This window comes from Poeciliopsis prolifica, unplaced genomic scaffold, assembly GCF_027474105.1.
Source record: "Poeciliopsis prolifica strain line A6 unplaced genomic scaffold, Auburn_PproV2 SCAFFOLD134, whole genome shotgun sequence".
Lineage (NCBI taxonomy): Eukaryota > Metazoa > Chordata > Actinopteri > Cyprinodontiformes > Poeciliidae > Poeciliopsis > Poeciliopsis prolifica.
In genome coordinates this window covers 491,626-506,988 of record NW_026562509.1, presented here as the reverse complement: position 1 = coordinate 506,988, position 15,363 = coordinate 491,626, and the positions used below count along the sequence as shown (strand labels likewise).

Genomic DNA, 15,363 nt, shown 5'->3' with positions numbered 1-15,363 from the left:
TCAACAAAAGAAAGGCTTAATAAACATCCAGCCCACTTCAGCGGGTAATGGGGGCTGTGGAAGATGTTGAATGTGGACACACTCATACCTAATGTATTTTGCGACAAAGTACTTGTTTGTTGTATCTTTAGACACAGTATTTGAAGAAAAATACCATGTTCTTTTTTATGTGCAAAAGCCAAACTCGAGAAAAGTTTCCACAAGGCTTTTGAGAGTAACTGGACACAAAATGAAATATTTTAAGTGTTTATTTCTTTCATTTGTGATCAGAGGTGGACCGAGCCTGCTTGGTCTGCCTCCTGCTGACACGTCAGAAACCGTCAGTGTTTCTGACACTTCTGAGTTACAGCTGAAGAAAACCCAAAATTCAAATTACACAAGGAAAACTATACAGTTTATTTAAAATGTTAAATGTTGTGGAGTCCACAATGATGACTTATGGCTTACCAAAAAAGGTAATTGTGGTAAGCTTATTGCATAAATAGAAGTAAGAAAAAAAAACCTTTATCCTAATAAATCAGGGGTAGGGGATTGTGTCTGACTAATTGTGGGAAAAAGTGAATTTTGGGTTTTTATTAACTGCAAACCACAGTTATCAAAATAAAGATGGGGAGATATAGAGAGATAAATGCTTGAAATCTTTAACCAATAGAATGAGTTTCACATTCTGAACAATAAACTTTTTCGTACAGACATAATTTTACAAGCTGAAAACTAAAAGGCAAAAAGGTTCCAACAAATCACAATGAAATCCCTTTCTTTACAATTTTTTTTTCACATATCAATGTAGCATTTTGGTTTCACTCAGCTTTTTTTCTTTTATCTTTTCAGATCCAAAACTTGGTCACTGCTGCTTTCAAACTTTGAAAGTCATCTGTTGACACAGGCAACATTAAGCTTCTTTGTCTGAACCATGGACAAAAAAATACAAATAGCTAAGGATTAAAACAGAAAATAAACTTAATGTGTTTAGATATTCTGTATTAAACTGTCAAATAAAAACATCTGGAAATAGTGCAATCTGCATTCCTTTAAATTTCTGTCAAGTCTCTGTCAATAAGTCTCACCTTAGCATCCATCCTCAACCGTTTAGTCCTCTTATATGGAAATATAAAGCAATTTCACTTTATATTAACTTTTTGCATATACGACTAACTCTGCATGTTGATGAGGTTACTACGTTGTCCCAAATGTTCAAATAAATTGTAAAACTGTTTGTACATCTTCCCCCTTACAGGTTTCTTCTGTTTCTGTTTTCTTGACACACTGAAATTGTTTAACAGAAGCATTTAAGATTAGACAAGATTAATGTAAGTAAACAAGTAAAAAGACAAAAAAAGATTAATGATCCCCAAGAATTTGAAGAAAATATTTTGTGGGCTGACGAGAAAAAAAAAAAAGGATATTTTTAGCGGCCTACTAAACATGGTGTTGATAGAGGTTATCTTTGCTTGAAATGATCTGAAACATTGAAGTGTGTGACAAAAAGACAAGAAACATGAAATCTGTAAAGGAAGAAATACTTTTGGTAGATTTTACCATCAGCAAATTATTCGCCCCTTGTGTAACGTCCGTGGATGGAGCTCGTGCACAGGCTAGTCCGTCCATGACTAACTAACGTTCAGCTGCCAGAAGGTGAACTCTTGGTGTTCTCGGTGCACAGCTTCTTATTTACGTACTCCTGCTCAGTCTGCCAGCTGTGCTTCCGAATACAACCATCTAGAAAAACGACGAGGTCACAGTGTTTCACATGAAAACATAAAACGCAGTTATAGTGGAAAAGCACCAGGATAGGAAGCTGTAACTCACTTGCGAGAGGAGAAGACGGTTCAGGAGGAATCCTTTGCCACTGTGAGAAAATAAACATGTCTTACTTTACTCCTTAAAGCGACAGTATGACAAAATATTTTTTGTACATGTTGTGTCAGTGTAGTACTAGTCAGATAATCTGTGAAAAATCTCCTTGTACTAACTGCACAAATATACCACTCGGTCAGAAACAACCAATCAGAAACAGGAGACGGGTCTTGGTGTTGTCAATCTTGCTGCTCACATCCCTCTCCTTGAAGCATGTTGCAATAAGCAATTAAACAATTAATTGCATGACAAATAGAAATAAGTTGGTAGTTTTTTTCTGATGGTTAATATTTTTTGAAAGGTCAGTTTTGTTTATGGACATTATAATCCATTTCATGAGTGGCTTAGATTGTAAATGATTTTCATTTTTGTTTTATTTATTGTGTTTAGTTGTCGGGATTAACAGTTTTCCTGTAATGGTCTGTTGTTTCTCTGCTATTAGCACTTTTAGCAGTGAGTACTAGAGAATTATTGACAGCGCTAAGACCTTTCTCCTGGTTCTGATTGTTTTTGTTTTTGACCAGGAACGGCGCTGTTCTTCATATGACAACAGAACAAAGGGAAGAGGAGCGCCATCTTTTCACAAATTATCTGACTCATACTGTCACGACATGGTGACAGTTTTAACAAATATAGAAAAAAAATAAAAATAATAAAGGTTACATACTGTAGCTTTAAAGGGAAAATAAATATTAATTTTCTCTAATGCTAACTTACAACAAACTTGCTGATGTCCTTCAGGGTGCTGAATCTCAGGTAGGAAATGTCCCCCTTGTCTTTGTCCCTGTCTTGGTCTGAGGTGTAGATGTGTGTAATTCCAGCCCCTTTTATCAAAGGGATACACTCGTCACATGGACATTTGGTCAGAAACAACATGGTTGGCTCCTCTGGTTTGATGTCTCGCGTCCTGAAAACACAAAAACGGAGGAGACATCAGTCAGTCAAGATTGACAAATGAAACTGGACAGGCAGGTGTTGAATGAGCTGACCTGAATGTGAGGGCGTTCTGTTCTGCGTGGATGATGTATCTGTATTTGCGTCTCTGACGGTCCTCCTGTGTAGAGTCCATTTGGGGGTACTCTGCGTACTTTGAGCCTGCAGGATAGGCGTTGTACCCGCAACCCACCAAATCCAGGCAGCCTGTTCCTCGACAGCCAGCCTGAGATGAGGGAGGTCGAGATATATATTTTTAATTTGTGATTGGAGTATCCCTTACTTTTAGGAACTGGTTCACAAACTGAAATTCAATATAATGGTGCCACCTGCTGGAAAAAGACAGCAATCACTCAAGAATTAGGACACTTGAATTATTTACCTGCTTCATACTATTGCATTATGAACTGTAAAAACTTAACCTGGACACATTAAAAAAACAATATAATAATAATTTCAATTTAGAGTTGCCGTCACACAAGAGTGGTAATGTTTTATTGTAGAGACAAATGTTTTATGTTCTTACCGACCGCCCTCTTGCCCAGATAACAGCACCCACTCCCACTTTTGGATCCTCTGGAACGACGATGAGAAAAAAAAAAAAGTTAAAAAATGGACCGGTCAGACATCAACACTGTAGCATAACTATGTTTTAATTATGTTGTTTTAGAAATGTATCCTGCAAGCTTCAATGAATATCTTAATACCTAAAAGCTTCAATCAAATTGTGTTTAAAATACTAGAACAGAATTTCATAAAAATGTTTTATGTCAGCACTTAATAAAAAAAAAAGTTTAATATGTATAACATATAGATATGTCATACACAGAGTGATATATTTTTGTTGTTTTAGATCAACCCGCAACTTAAAGCTTATGGAAATCCAAGATGGAAGGTGCAACCAGCAGAGGGCCCTGTTGGACAGCAATTTAGTAAGAAAACTATTATTTCTTAATACGTTATCTTTTGTTTGTACAATAAATGGCAGAAAATGAAATTGTGTAAATTGCTAAAATTCTGTTATCTGTGTAATAAAGTTCAAGGTCTTTTTAATTTTAATTAATGTATTAAAACTTGGCCAAATACAATCAAATAAAGACCGACCTTGATTCTGTTTTTATTGCTGAGAATAGACAAAAAAATGTTTTATTTTCTGTAGTCAAACTCAAAATAATATGCAAATTGACTGAAAGTTTATGCTCAGTTTATTGTCACATAGCGAAAATAAAATCACATTTTTGGTGATATTAATTTTTAAAAATATGTTTTTTTTGGTCCATAATTTGGATAATTTTTTCCCCATGTGATTAAAAGTTTAGCACCTCTTCTCTAAAGTTACATTCAAAGTTAAGTTGTTAATTCAACTCTGATATAAAATCCCTGCATGCTCTGAGTTGTTTTCTTCAATGGAGTCAAACCAACCTGTCCTGTATGCCAGTAGCCTGGCCTGGATGATACAGTGGCGAGCCACCTCTTGAGACACAACCACTGGATCAGGAGACGTAGTTGCACAGTTTTCTCTGAATAACCAAAACTATCATCAATAACCCCAAAAAACCCAACAACTTATGAGCCTAGTTTTTAGTAAAACAAATTAAGTTCCCAACCTGTAGAAGCCATACTGATGTTGAGGGAGCCCTGCAGCCACAGCAGCTAGAACCTCCACCAGCGCCGCCATGTTGTTCCTCAGGTTGCAGAAATAGGGCTCCACACAGAGATTCTCCAGGCCCATTTGGATCAAAATCTCCTTGTGCTGCTGGGATGTTCCAACCAAGAACTGTCTGGAAAATTCTCTGAAGTGTCTTAGACGTTGTCTGAAAACAAATTTAGTGTTTTAAACATCAAATTTTGTTTTGCAGTCCAGCCTGTGATTTTAATTTGAATTTTTTTTTACAGTGTTCTTGTAGAGGGGACATTCATTTGGATGCCTGGTTGTGTCTGATAACCTCTGAGGAAGAGCAAAGTTTACCTGTTGAAGAGTTCCTGTTCGTTCAGTCCTGGGTCATCCTCGGTCATCCTCTTCATGAAATCGCTCTTCCTAGATGTCTCCTCAACAAACTGCAGCAGGCCAGGCGCCAGCGGCTGCAGCAGCACACAGATGTGAGGACGGCTGTTGGACTTCAGGTTCTCTACTGCAACTGTGTCCAGGACAACATCCTCTGTCACAGAGAGCGACGTGCTGCTGGCGTTTGTTTGAGATGAAGACGTGGACCTCAGCATGCTGATCTCTGGATCCCCGGGCCAAAAGGAGATCTGACTGACTCCAGCTGAGGTAAAGAAAAAACAATTCCAAAGTTCAGCGTGTTGCCGGTGTGCAATAGCCCCTCATAAAAGCCAGCGCAGTGCAGAGATAACATTAAACTACCAAGACAACCCTCTTCAAATCCTGACACAATAAAATAATGTTTTCATATGGTAATTATGGAATAAATAAAACAGTTGATTGCTATTTTTATTGCTTTCACGTATCCATGTAATTCCCAAGTATGTCTGGGTATTGGTTTAAAATTTGACAGAAATGAAAACAGAAGCTGCCTCTATGACAGATAAATGAAACAGAAAGCTATTCCTACCGTTATCTACATCTACTTAAGTTTTTTATAATGCTTTAGTTTTTCTTTCCCAAAGAGAAAAGTCTTGGGTCTGCCTGACTACATTTCTTCATAAGCTGCAGCATTTATTTATTTATTGTGTTGCTGTATCTCCCAAATTGGAACCATTAATGGGTATATTGACACATTTATGTTTGGTTTGATTATTCTGTCCTTGCTTGCTCTAGAATTTATTTTTTTAGACTTTTATAATTGATGATGACATCCAGAATATGTTACTGTGAAGTCGTCTCTGCTCTGCGTTTTGAGCTGTTAGGATTCATGAAACTGTCTAAGTCTTCAGTCAGACGCGTCTTCAGATTGCTGCAAGCCTGTCTGTTACTGTTACTGTTACAATTACAATATATAGAAATATTTCAAACTTACATTTTGAGAAAAGTTTAGTCTATATTAATCAGTCTCAACTATCTTTCTCACCATTTATGATCATCTTAAGGCAAGTGGCACAAGGTCTCCTGGAGAAGTAGAGCTGGCAGCCGGCCAGGTTTGCACCATGCTGAATGATGGCTGCTTGTGCTGCGTGAAGGTCGACTCCAGAACAGTGGAATCCCAAGATTTTCCCTTGATGCACCACCACCAGACCAGTCCCACGGATCTGAAATGGACTACAGGCATTAAAAATGTTCCTACTGCTCTGGTGTGTGCATATCAATGTTCAAAACATCTGTCTTTGTGCAGCTTTTTCACTGACCTGACTGCTTTCACTGTCCTCAGGTTGATCCCGAGGGAATATCTCCATCCACAAGCTCAACAAGGTAAACAGATTCACCTTTGACAACCTGGGGTCATGTCCTTGGTGATGACACCATAGGTTCATAAAAACAATGCTGGAATGAGTTATCACTGTAATTCTTTAACACTGCTGGTAAAATGTGCAAAGCTGACTGAGACATAACCAAAAGACAATTAAAACTAGAAATGTTGCAACTCCCGCGAAAAGGCAAAGTGTGAAAATGGCAAAAGCGTGTGAATTCATCCCCATGTGTTTAAAAAAGTTTTTAAAAATGGCCTGTAATCTAGACAGGAACTGAAACAACTGTAAAACACTAATTACATTTTATATTGTAATTCTTAATTCTGGCAACAGGAGGGAAGTGTTCCTGTTTTTCCACTCATTTTGAATAAAAATTAAATTAATAAAAATGAAATGAATAAAAAGCTGATTATAAAAAAAGTATGAAGGTTATGAATACTCGAAGATATAGCCAGCATTAGAAGAGCAAGCTGAATACAGCATTCACACTAACAATCAGTTAAAACTAATATATTACTAAGATATAACTTATCACAGTAGGTGTGTCATTAGGGCAATTTTGTATTAGTAAATATGTGGATTTTCTGCAATATAGAATGAGAAAATGATCCTGGTAAGGACTATAAACACAAAAATCAGGAAGTATTACTCTGCAAAAAACACTACACTGTAAATATTATTACAGCCTAGTATTGCTATATTACACTCGATGACACTTAAAAGCTCTGATTTTAAAACCATACCTTTCAAAAGCAACCATTTAAAAGCTATGGATGCCTTTAAGTGTCACTCTTCTGAATGTGTGCTGAAACATGAAGCCTCTTCCATCAGCTCACCTTGTATCCTGCTGTCAGTCTGGCTGCTGCTGTCTTTCGTTTCTCGACACGGCCCAGTCTGGACCGGTTCGGTTCGGTTCCATGTACCGTCCATTCGGGAAGTAAACCAGGGAGCAGTGGATAGATTTCGTTTCAATCGCAGTTGCGATAAGAGGAAGACTACTTAGGGTATAAACATTAACGCTGTTTGAAGGCGTATAAAACGGACTAGCACCGATTCCGGTTGGTTCTTTCACAATAAGAGCTGGGATTAGCAACTGTTACTACTAACAACCGTAGCTACATTAAAACTTTGCTCCAATTTTCACAGTGGGAGTACAAACATCAGAAGATAGATTGAAGTTTAATTTGCCTAGAAAACTAACTTCGAGTTTCAATAACCCACCACCGCAAAAATCAGCATCTTATTTTTGTGCGTCGATTAGTGGCACTTTGCGGTTGATTTCTCCCAACTTTGCTAATGTGGTCTACTTCCGCAAACTTCCCGGATGTTTCTCCCTAGGCTGACCGAATCCCACGTAAGCAGTTCCGCCATATTGTGAGTGGCTTTTAACAACTAAAAAGTAAACTCAGTTCAATCCAATCATGCATCCATTCCTATTGATGCTTGCAATTCCAAAAAATTCTTATTTAGAATACATTTTTAAAAGAAACTGATAACTTTAGAGTAGATTGGCATCTGCCACAACAAGATTTGCAACTGTAATGACTGAATTAAAAGGTAATTCAGTAACATTAATTTAAAGGTGTGGCCCTTTTTTTTGTAACTTTCACTTTTATCCTGACATTTGTGTTTTAGAAAAAATACAGATTAAAATGCCATGTTATAAGAAGCTGGTACTTAAGAAAGGGACTTACAATTGTGACAGTGTACCTCCCTTTGCACAAGTGTCTAAAGTGTGGCCTGTGGGCCATTTTCAGCCCCTGGACATTTTTTGTGGCCCCGGATTTTCAGTTGCAGAATGACACAAAATTGTCCCCTCTTACAATGGTTGTTGATGCAAATGATTTACAATTATTTACACATCCCTTCTGAAATGTAACAATTTACATGTTTACTTAATATGACATGCTCAGTTTATTATTGAGGTGGAGAAATAAATAAAATATAATTCTGGAATTTTAGCTTAACCATCTATTTTTACCCATGTCACAAAAAGTGTGAAAGTCAAAGACTTGCTTATTTCAATGTCTATTTATTCAGACAAAGAGCATCTTAAAACTAGATATAAAAAATAAAAAATCATTGCAAGTATTTAACAGGAATTTTAGAGTCGTGTGTTTTAAGTTTGCAAATATGAGCTTTTGAAAAAAAAAAAAAACAAAAAAAAAACAATAAAAATATATGTTAAGGAAAACCATCACATTTTCGGTTTCAATCTCCATATTTGTACAAGACAAAATAAAAACTGTAAACCTCAACCTCATCATTTTAACTGCCCATTGACCTGCTTTACTTATCTGAAACAGTCCCTAAACAGAATACATAAATTAAGCTCCAAAATCAAATTCATTCCAAATAAAGAGACCATTGAGAAAAGGAAAAACAGCTCTTCCTTAGTCCTCCTTCAGATTAATTTGGTCGATAACATTTATTTTTTTGTCAAGGACACCCAGGCAGCAGGATTCTTATTTTATCTTTGGTAACTGTATGAATACATTAATAAATATAAGTATTAAGTTATGTCAAATATTGCTTTATATCAATTTCAAAACATATACATTAGCAGAGAAACAAGGGATCTTAGAACATTGTAACAGCACACATTAGTAAAGATTCTAGTGCAAAGTATTTAAAAGTAAACGCTCAAATCTCTTTTAAAAGCAAGTTTGACTTAATAATGCAGGCAAGATTAGGTGCTACAGAGCAAAGTCCAAAATACAGTCGTTTTGAACAGTAACAATCAACCAAATAATCTGCACTAATCTAAATGTCATCATTTAAAACTTCAAATGTGGCTTAACCTGGCGCTTCGAATGCAGCACAAAGATGAGCTGCAGAACAGTACTTACTGTTGTTCCTGCCTTTCAGTTTCTCACATGCATTGTGCAGTTAAATAAAGTGGAATGTAAGAACTGGCTAAGAAAATGGCGGAAGAGAACACTTGCAGCATGAAAATATTCATATTTATGAACATTCAGAATGACTTCACAGGAATTGGCCAAAGTGCTGATTTAAAATCCGTAGACGACTACCATCAGTTCAGTATGGCGTGCTGATCCTGCAGCACACTGGTGTTTTAAAATGTGAGAAAGCAATGCTCAGTTTTTGAAGGCTCCAGAGCGGCTTGCTCGGCTGATAAACTCTTTGAGCATGGCTCCGTCTACTTCCCAGAAAGCTGTGGTCTGAGTCACCCGAGTCATGTGGTTGACACAAAACTTAAAGCAAAATTCTTCAAGATCCTGGAAAAAAAAAAAAATCTGGTTAGATGATAGTATTACTCATGCAGTTCACCAAATATGCACCATTGGTCACAATAATCGTACAGAAAATGACAATTCCTCATTGATGCGTCTGTTTAAGTGCACACTAATTGGAGAAATGCAAGTTGTCATAATGCTTCAGTTTTGTCACCACCAACTTAAATATACTTTATTGGAATGTTAGAGTAGCACATAGGTGGGAAGTGGTTTAACAAATTTTTTTAGGCCCTCTGAGTGAATATTTTGCATGAAAACCTTTTAATACCATTAAAAGGTATTAAATCTTTTGGGCCTTTGCATGTGCAGAAACAAATATTTTTGACAATTTGGGATGAAAAATGTGAAAATCTTAAAAGGCATGAACATTTTTTGTAAAGCGCTGCATCGGCAAAGGTGGGAAAAGTCAAACATTTGAAGGAGGAAGTTTTGACTGCATGTTTTAAAAGCAGCGGTACATTAATGTTCCTCTAGTCATGTTAAAATATCCTTTAGATGATATGCTTTGGTCATGTGTTAAACATTAGATTTTATCAGATATGGTATTAAGAGGACAAAATGTTTAAAATGGAGAGCAATTCTCCAAATAGCATTACCTCTGCATCATATCGAATGGCTGCAGACAGCAGGGTGAAGGCATTTTCTACAGTAATTCCCCTCTTGATTATCTGCTGACACAGACGTTTCAGGTGGTTTTCACAGTAAGACGTAGCCAGATCCAATAAGCCTGAACCAAAGACACAAACTTTAGAAAATGCGTCACCCTGAACACAAAGAATCTCAGACATATTTGGAAAACGTGTGTTTCGTCTTACCAATGGCGTCCTCGGGTGGCAGATCAACAGTGTCTGTGTAGAGAAACTGGAGGAAAGATCTGTAGACGGGATATGAGAACTGGCTGATCTCGATCACATCCTGCTGATCTTCTGTCCACTGGGAGCGAAACATTAAGCGGAAATGCTCACACCTAAGAGCACACAGAACAACTTCATTTAGGCTGAGGAGAAGCTGGAGTACTGGTGAAAGGCATTAGTTATTTTTATCTGGTGCTTGTGCGCCCTTCTTCTAATGACGCTCTGGCCAATTAGACAACAGAGAAGCTCAAACATTCAAATTATGTTTCATTCCCAGACAGAAATAAACAAACCTGATCTTCAGGACAGCTTTGTGAACATAAATGCATTTTCCATCAATGCTGAACTTGAGGTCGGCAGTGTCTGGACAGTCAAACTCTTCCCTGAGAGCCTCAGAAATCGTCATGAAGTCATCGTACTCTGAAATAATGATCTAGTTCAGTGGTCTTCATTTCATTGCATATTTAGTGAATACAGCACACTAAATATTTACTGTCACACCTGATAAAGATGAGTAAGAAACCTTAAAATAAATACGTCTTTGATGGCAATGGTAAATTCTCACAGACAATTTATTCATTAGATTTCTTCTACCCTTAATTTCCAGCGAACAGTAGGGGTCCGAATAATTGTGGGTTTGTAAATAAAGAAAGCATGGAACTTTCTAAAATTTACAGTATGAGAATATGTTACTACTATAAAAGACTAATTTAGTTGTTTTTTTTAAACACATCTTTACCAGGGGTGTAAAAAGTTGTGGAGGGCGCAGTGAACGAGTCGTCCTCATCGTTTTATTTTTCTCACCCATAGACACGAGGCGCCACGTCACAGGGGGCGTAGCGAAGCAGGCGAACACATCATCCGTGCTGCTGAGGTGGGAGAGGCGAGGACGAGAGATCAGCTGGCCTCGACACTGACCCCACATGTACACCTGAAAAACAGGTATTTGAAATAGTACTTTAAATTTGACTGGGTTCATTTATAGCTCGATTCTGATGATCTCCTAATTTGACTAACTGGATTGATCTAGTTAGCATCATTGGGAAAATTTCTTAGTTTGACTTGCTATGAACTTCAATGATTACATGCAAGATTTATCTTGTTTGTGTTGTTAAACTTTAATAAGTACTAGACTGAATTAATCAATTATATTCTGGTTATCTTGACTTTGAAAAGCTTAAACATTTCATCCTTTTTGACATTTTCTCTGTCAAAACCTCCGAGGTAGATGTGTGTCGTTTTAAAAATAGATCATTTTAACATGAATTGTGAAAAAAAAAAAGTTTCCTGAACAATTCTGTCCATACATAAATATTGCAAAGATAAAATAGAATATGTACCTTGCCGCTTGAAGTCTTGGCTGCTGAAGTGTGTGTCGAGTGGCATGCTGCAATCTCTACAACCCTACAGGATTACAGATTTATTTATACACAGCACAGAAACGCATGATGGGCATCTGCCCTGAAGTCATTGGGCATGAAAAGGAAAATGATAATTTTGCCAAGACAGGGTGGAAACAAAGACAGGAAGTAGGGAAGTGAAATCCCAAATGGAAAAAGAATCTTTTGTTTCAAATGCGTTCTCTTCCACTTTACCTCTCTTTGTCAGCCATGATTTGCACAGGAGTGAGATGGTTGTTCTTATTGCCAGTTCCTAGTTGACCATAAGTATTTGCTCCCCAGGCATAAAGTAGTCCTTCGTCTGTTAGGGCCAAGCAGTGTCCATATCCTGAAACAATCTGGACAAGAGGAAAAGAGCTACTGGAGTTGAATTTGACATTCAACCAACGCAGTTAAATAATTGTATACCATGATTACTTAAAAACTATACAGCAAATTAGAAAGTTCTTACTTGTTGAATGCACAACCCTTGAAGCGTAGTAAGGCAACAAGGAGAAAGCTGATTGCCATTGTTCCCAGTTCCCAGCTGCCCGTTTCCATTGTAGCCCCAACCGTAAATCTACAAGTACAAAAACACTGTATCAAGTTCAGGCTCTTAGAAGGATTAGGAAAAATAAACACAGCATCATCACCTCTCCGTTGTCAATCAGAGCCATGGAGGACGCTTGTCCACATGTGATGCTCACTGCAGTCTTGCCCTGCAGGCTGCTGCAGACTTTCCTTGGGTACGGCTGGTTGGCTGTGGAGCCTGAACCCACCTGGCCACAGTTGTTATAACCCCATGCAAACACCTTCGGGGAGGATGGTAATGTTTACATTTAAACAGAATATAGAAGATTTGTGTGTAAATTTTTTTAGCATTTTTTTTTAAATCAACCAGTTTATTCCATTTCATAAATTGTACAAGTTATTTTATATTCCTTTGCTGTGACCTCATTATTTAATGAACCAATTTAATTAAGTAGTAGGATAAATAAAATACATGTTATACATTACCAATAACAGGCAAGGCGATAATAAAAATAATGCTTACCTCTCCGTCGTGAGTGAGAGCCAGAGAATGATGTGAGCCGCATGCCACCTCCATCACTTTCTTGTTCTGTAGGTTCGCTGTGATCGCCACGGCTGAAAATCCCGGGTTGGTCGTGCCGTTCCCTAGCTGACTGTAACCGTTATGACCCCAGGCAAACACCTGTCCATCTGAGAGACAGCAACAGATATACATCCTTTACTTGTGTGATTTTAGAAGATACAAACACAAACAGCATGAAAACCAAAGTGACACTTTAGTCTGCAAGCCAGATTAAAGTGTTATTACTGTTTGCTTGTGATCAAGTCACTAAAGTCTTGCAAATGTGACTAGAAAAGCCCTAAAATTCCCGTTTTGAAAGGAAAAAAATCTCAATTGAAAAGTAATCTTAAAGGTGTTTTGCTTATAGTTAAACTACTGAGACATTCCACATGTTTACGTTATTTCCCTCAAGACATGGGGAAAAAACCCCAACAAAAATAGATTCTAAAAGTCATACGACATAAGATTTCAACTTAAATTTAAAGGTTGTTAAGACGTTAGCACTTAACCGCTAAAGGAGCAAAACACATACTAACTGAATGTAATAACCTGCCTTCTGTAGCCAACAGGACATGAGGTCCACTGCCATAGCTGAGGCTGACAATCTTCTTCCCCTGCAGGAAGTCCAGTTTCTTTGGCACAATGGTGCTCACACTGTCACCTGTCCCAAGGCAGCCACTGCAGTTTAGACCAAATGCATACACCTAAAAATAAAGAATTATACAAAGGATACAATAAAATACGTGCATTTCACATAATAAGCTCATTTATTCTGTTGGAGCAACTTCAAGTAGCTCCAAAAGATGAGCTTCCTCCACACCTACTAGCAATGTGGAAGGATTTTCCTTCAGGATTGTCCCTGTTGAAGAGCAAGTACACCTGCAGCTGTCACCACCCTGTTTAGGGATATGTGCAGCGTTCATTTTCTTCCCCACGCAGCATTTTGCATGTGAGAATAAAGCCTCATTTGGTCTCATGTCACAGCGCACCATGCTTACTTGGCTTGCAAACGACAAACAGCACTTCTTTTTGACAATGGCCAGTCTTTTATAAAACCCAGACACCTGGTCCATGTCATAATAATCACAATAAAATACATATAAGGTGTGGAGAAAGTACAAGACATGTGAATACCTTCAAATGACACTGTATGCTCTCGTGTGTGCAACTTAAAACAGTTTATGCTCACGTCATTTTCTTGAGTGACATAGATAGCTTCGTTTGCCGATGTCCCAAAGATACAGGCCTGACGGACTGTGGCTCGCTCCTCACTGCTCAGCAGCGAGAACAGGGGCCATTTACTGACATCTACCATGACTGCTGCTAATTTTAGTTCCCCCGCAATGATGATGAGGAAAAGTCAGTAATAAAAGAGTTCAGGAAAATTGTGGGAGTGCGACCTATTAGGGGAAGGGAGGGTGTTAAAAGGCGGAGAAGCATTCCTGCAGACAGAAAAGAAGAGATGGTTAAAACAAAGAAAACACTTTTACACATTCTCTTGTTTTTATTACAGTGTCAAAACCCAGAGCATCATTTATCAATCAAAACTTAGAAACAAAGCTTGTCCTTTAGATCAGCATTCCTAGTTTAGACTGTAATTACATAGTTATGAATAGCATGCATCAAAACTGCTGAGTAACTCTAATCCAGCTCCTCTTCCTTCATTAACTATTCAATTAAGCAATAGTTTATCACTACTAAGAATCTCCTCTTCAATTGACTCTAGTTTAAAAACTACAACACCTGGTCTCTTCAAACCTGGACTGGTTTATTCTGCTTTAATAGTGGGATATTTAAAACCATGTTTGGGATTCGTGAAACTTTTATCCTTTTTGTAAAACTTCATTTAACAGACCGCTGCAGAGGATCTTCCCTTAAAAGCCATCAGGTCTCTTAAAAGCCATGAGAAACATGTTGTACAACTAGATAAGCAGGCAACTCCTGAGTTGCGTCATTTCTCTCAGGTTTTCTCCTTTCAAGCAAAAAGCAAAACACCTTTTTATATTTTAATAAGTCGTGTGAGGCACCACGTCAAGGTGAAGGTAAATTAAGCATCATTAGCTTAGGAAGTTAAGAATTTTGATCGAGCTCTTAGTACCTGAAGCATCTCCCTAGACAGGAAATAATAGAGTAACGCTATTTCTGTTTCTGCCCTGTCTATATAAAAACATTTCTATAATATTCCTTACACATTCACAAAGCAAGAATCGCTTACCGGGTTTTGTAAATAGAGACAGTTGCCTGGGATCAACTGCCCGTCTTCTTTGTCTTCTGGATTTTTTTTATTGACGGTTTTCTTCTTTGTGTGATTTAGTAGCCATCGTAATGCAACGCTGCCCCTTCTGGTCAACAGTTTAATTGCAGGTACAAAAAAAAAAAAAAACAAAAAGACAAATTGGATACATGTTTACATTCAATTAGCCTGAAAGTTTGTTATTTTAGCACATTGTATTTGCTTTACTGAAGCAAAAAAAAAAAAAAAAATTTTTTTTTTAAAAAGTTATTCAGTTCAATCCAGTTTATGTGTTGGGTTTCAGTCCTTTTCTGCAGTCTCATGAGGGCGACAAGGAACAGCAGTTCTAGCCCTTTGCAGGTATTTCCTAAAACCTGCAATTTGTGTCCAC

General features: G+C 37.6%; 2 protein-coding genes across 4 annotated transcripts; both read right to left on the bottom strand.

The window, feature by feature from the left end:
- Window positions 1-230: 230 nt before the first annotated feature.
- On the bottom strand, window positions 231-7,424 carry cdadc1 (cytidine and dCMP deaminase domain containing 1). Its single transcript, XM_055025004.1, has 11 exons — window positions 6,993-7,424; window positions 6,094-6,194; window positions 5,820-5,997; window positions 4,760-5,057; window positions 4,398-4,604; window positions 4,213-4,310; window positions 3,317-3,366; window positions 2,847-3,016; window positions 2,575-2,764; window positions 1,810-1,849; window positions 231-1,719 (listed from the first exon to the last, which is right to left on the bottom strand). Exons 1-11 carry the CDS (start codon window positions 7,084-7,086, stop codon window positions 1,622-1,624), a joined length of 1,524 nt encoding a protein of 507 aa, XP_054880979.1. The 5' UTR covers window positions 7,087-7,424; the 3' UTR covers window positions 231-1,621.
- A 393-nt stretch (window positions 7,425-7,817) lies between these two features.
- Window positions 7,818-15,039, bottom strand: LOC129355425 (RCC1 and BTB domain-containing protein 1-like). 3 transcript variants are annotated; one of them, XM_055025002.1, is made up of 13 exons: window positions 14,955-15,039; window positions 13,929-14,181; window positions 13,293-13,443; window positions 12,701-12,867; window positions 12,300-12,458; window positions 12,119-12,226; window positions 11,863-12,005; window positions 11,608-11,671; window positions 11,072-11,198; window positions 10,561-10,687; window positions 10,229-10,380; window positions 10,010-10,140; window positions 7,818-9,395 (listed from the first exon to the last, which is right to left on the bottom strand). In XM_055025002.1, the coding sequence occupies exons 2-13, from the start codon at window positions 14,052-14,054 to the stop codon at window positions 9,255-9,257; spliced, it is 1,596 nt and encodes a 531-aa protein (XP_054880977.1). In that variant the 5' UTR covers window positions 14,055-14,181; window positions 14,955-15,039; the 3' UTR covers window positions 7,818-9,254. The 3 variants fall into 3 exon arrangements, with proteins under 3 accessions (XP_054880977.1, XP_054880976.1, XP_054880978.1); XM_055025001.1 differs by lacking the exon at window positions 14,955-15,039 and having other exon boundaries at window positions 13,929-14,834; XM_055025003.1 differs by lacking the exon at window positions 14,955-15,039 and having other exon boundaries at window positions 13,289-14,022.
- Between the last annotated feature and the right edge of the window lie 324 nt (window positions 15,040-15,363).

Bases quoted from the DNA above. Each gene is read 5' to 3' on its own strand.
- cdadc1 (XM_055025004.1), bottom strand. From the start codon at position 7,086: ATGGACGGTACATGGAACCGAACCGAACCGGTCCAGACTGGGCCGTGT. The intron at 3,017-3,316 runs GTAAGAACATAA...CCCTCATCTCAG, and splicing joins TCTGGGCAAGAGGGCGGTCG to GCTGGCTGTCGAGGAACAGG. The intron at 2,765-2,846 runs GTCAGCTCATTC...TTGTGTTTTCAG, and splicing joins CAGAACGCCCTCACATTCAG to GACGCGAGACATCAAACCAG.
- LOC129355425 (XM_055025002.1), bottom strand. From the start codon at position 14,054: ATGGTAGATGTCAGTAAATGGCCCCTGTTCTCGCTGCTGAGCAGTGAG. The intron at 12,868-13,292 runs GCAGGTTATTAC...GCTGTCTCTCAG, and splicing joins TGTCCTGTTGGCTACAGAAG to ATGGACAGGTGTTTGCCTGG. The intron at 12,459-12,700 runs GTAAGCATTATT...TCCTCCCCGAAG, and splicing joins CTCTCACTCACGACGGAGAG to GTGTTTGCATGGGGTTATAA.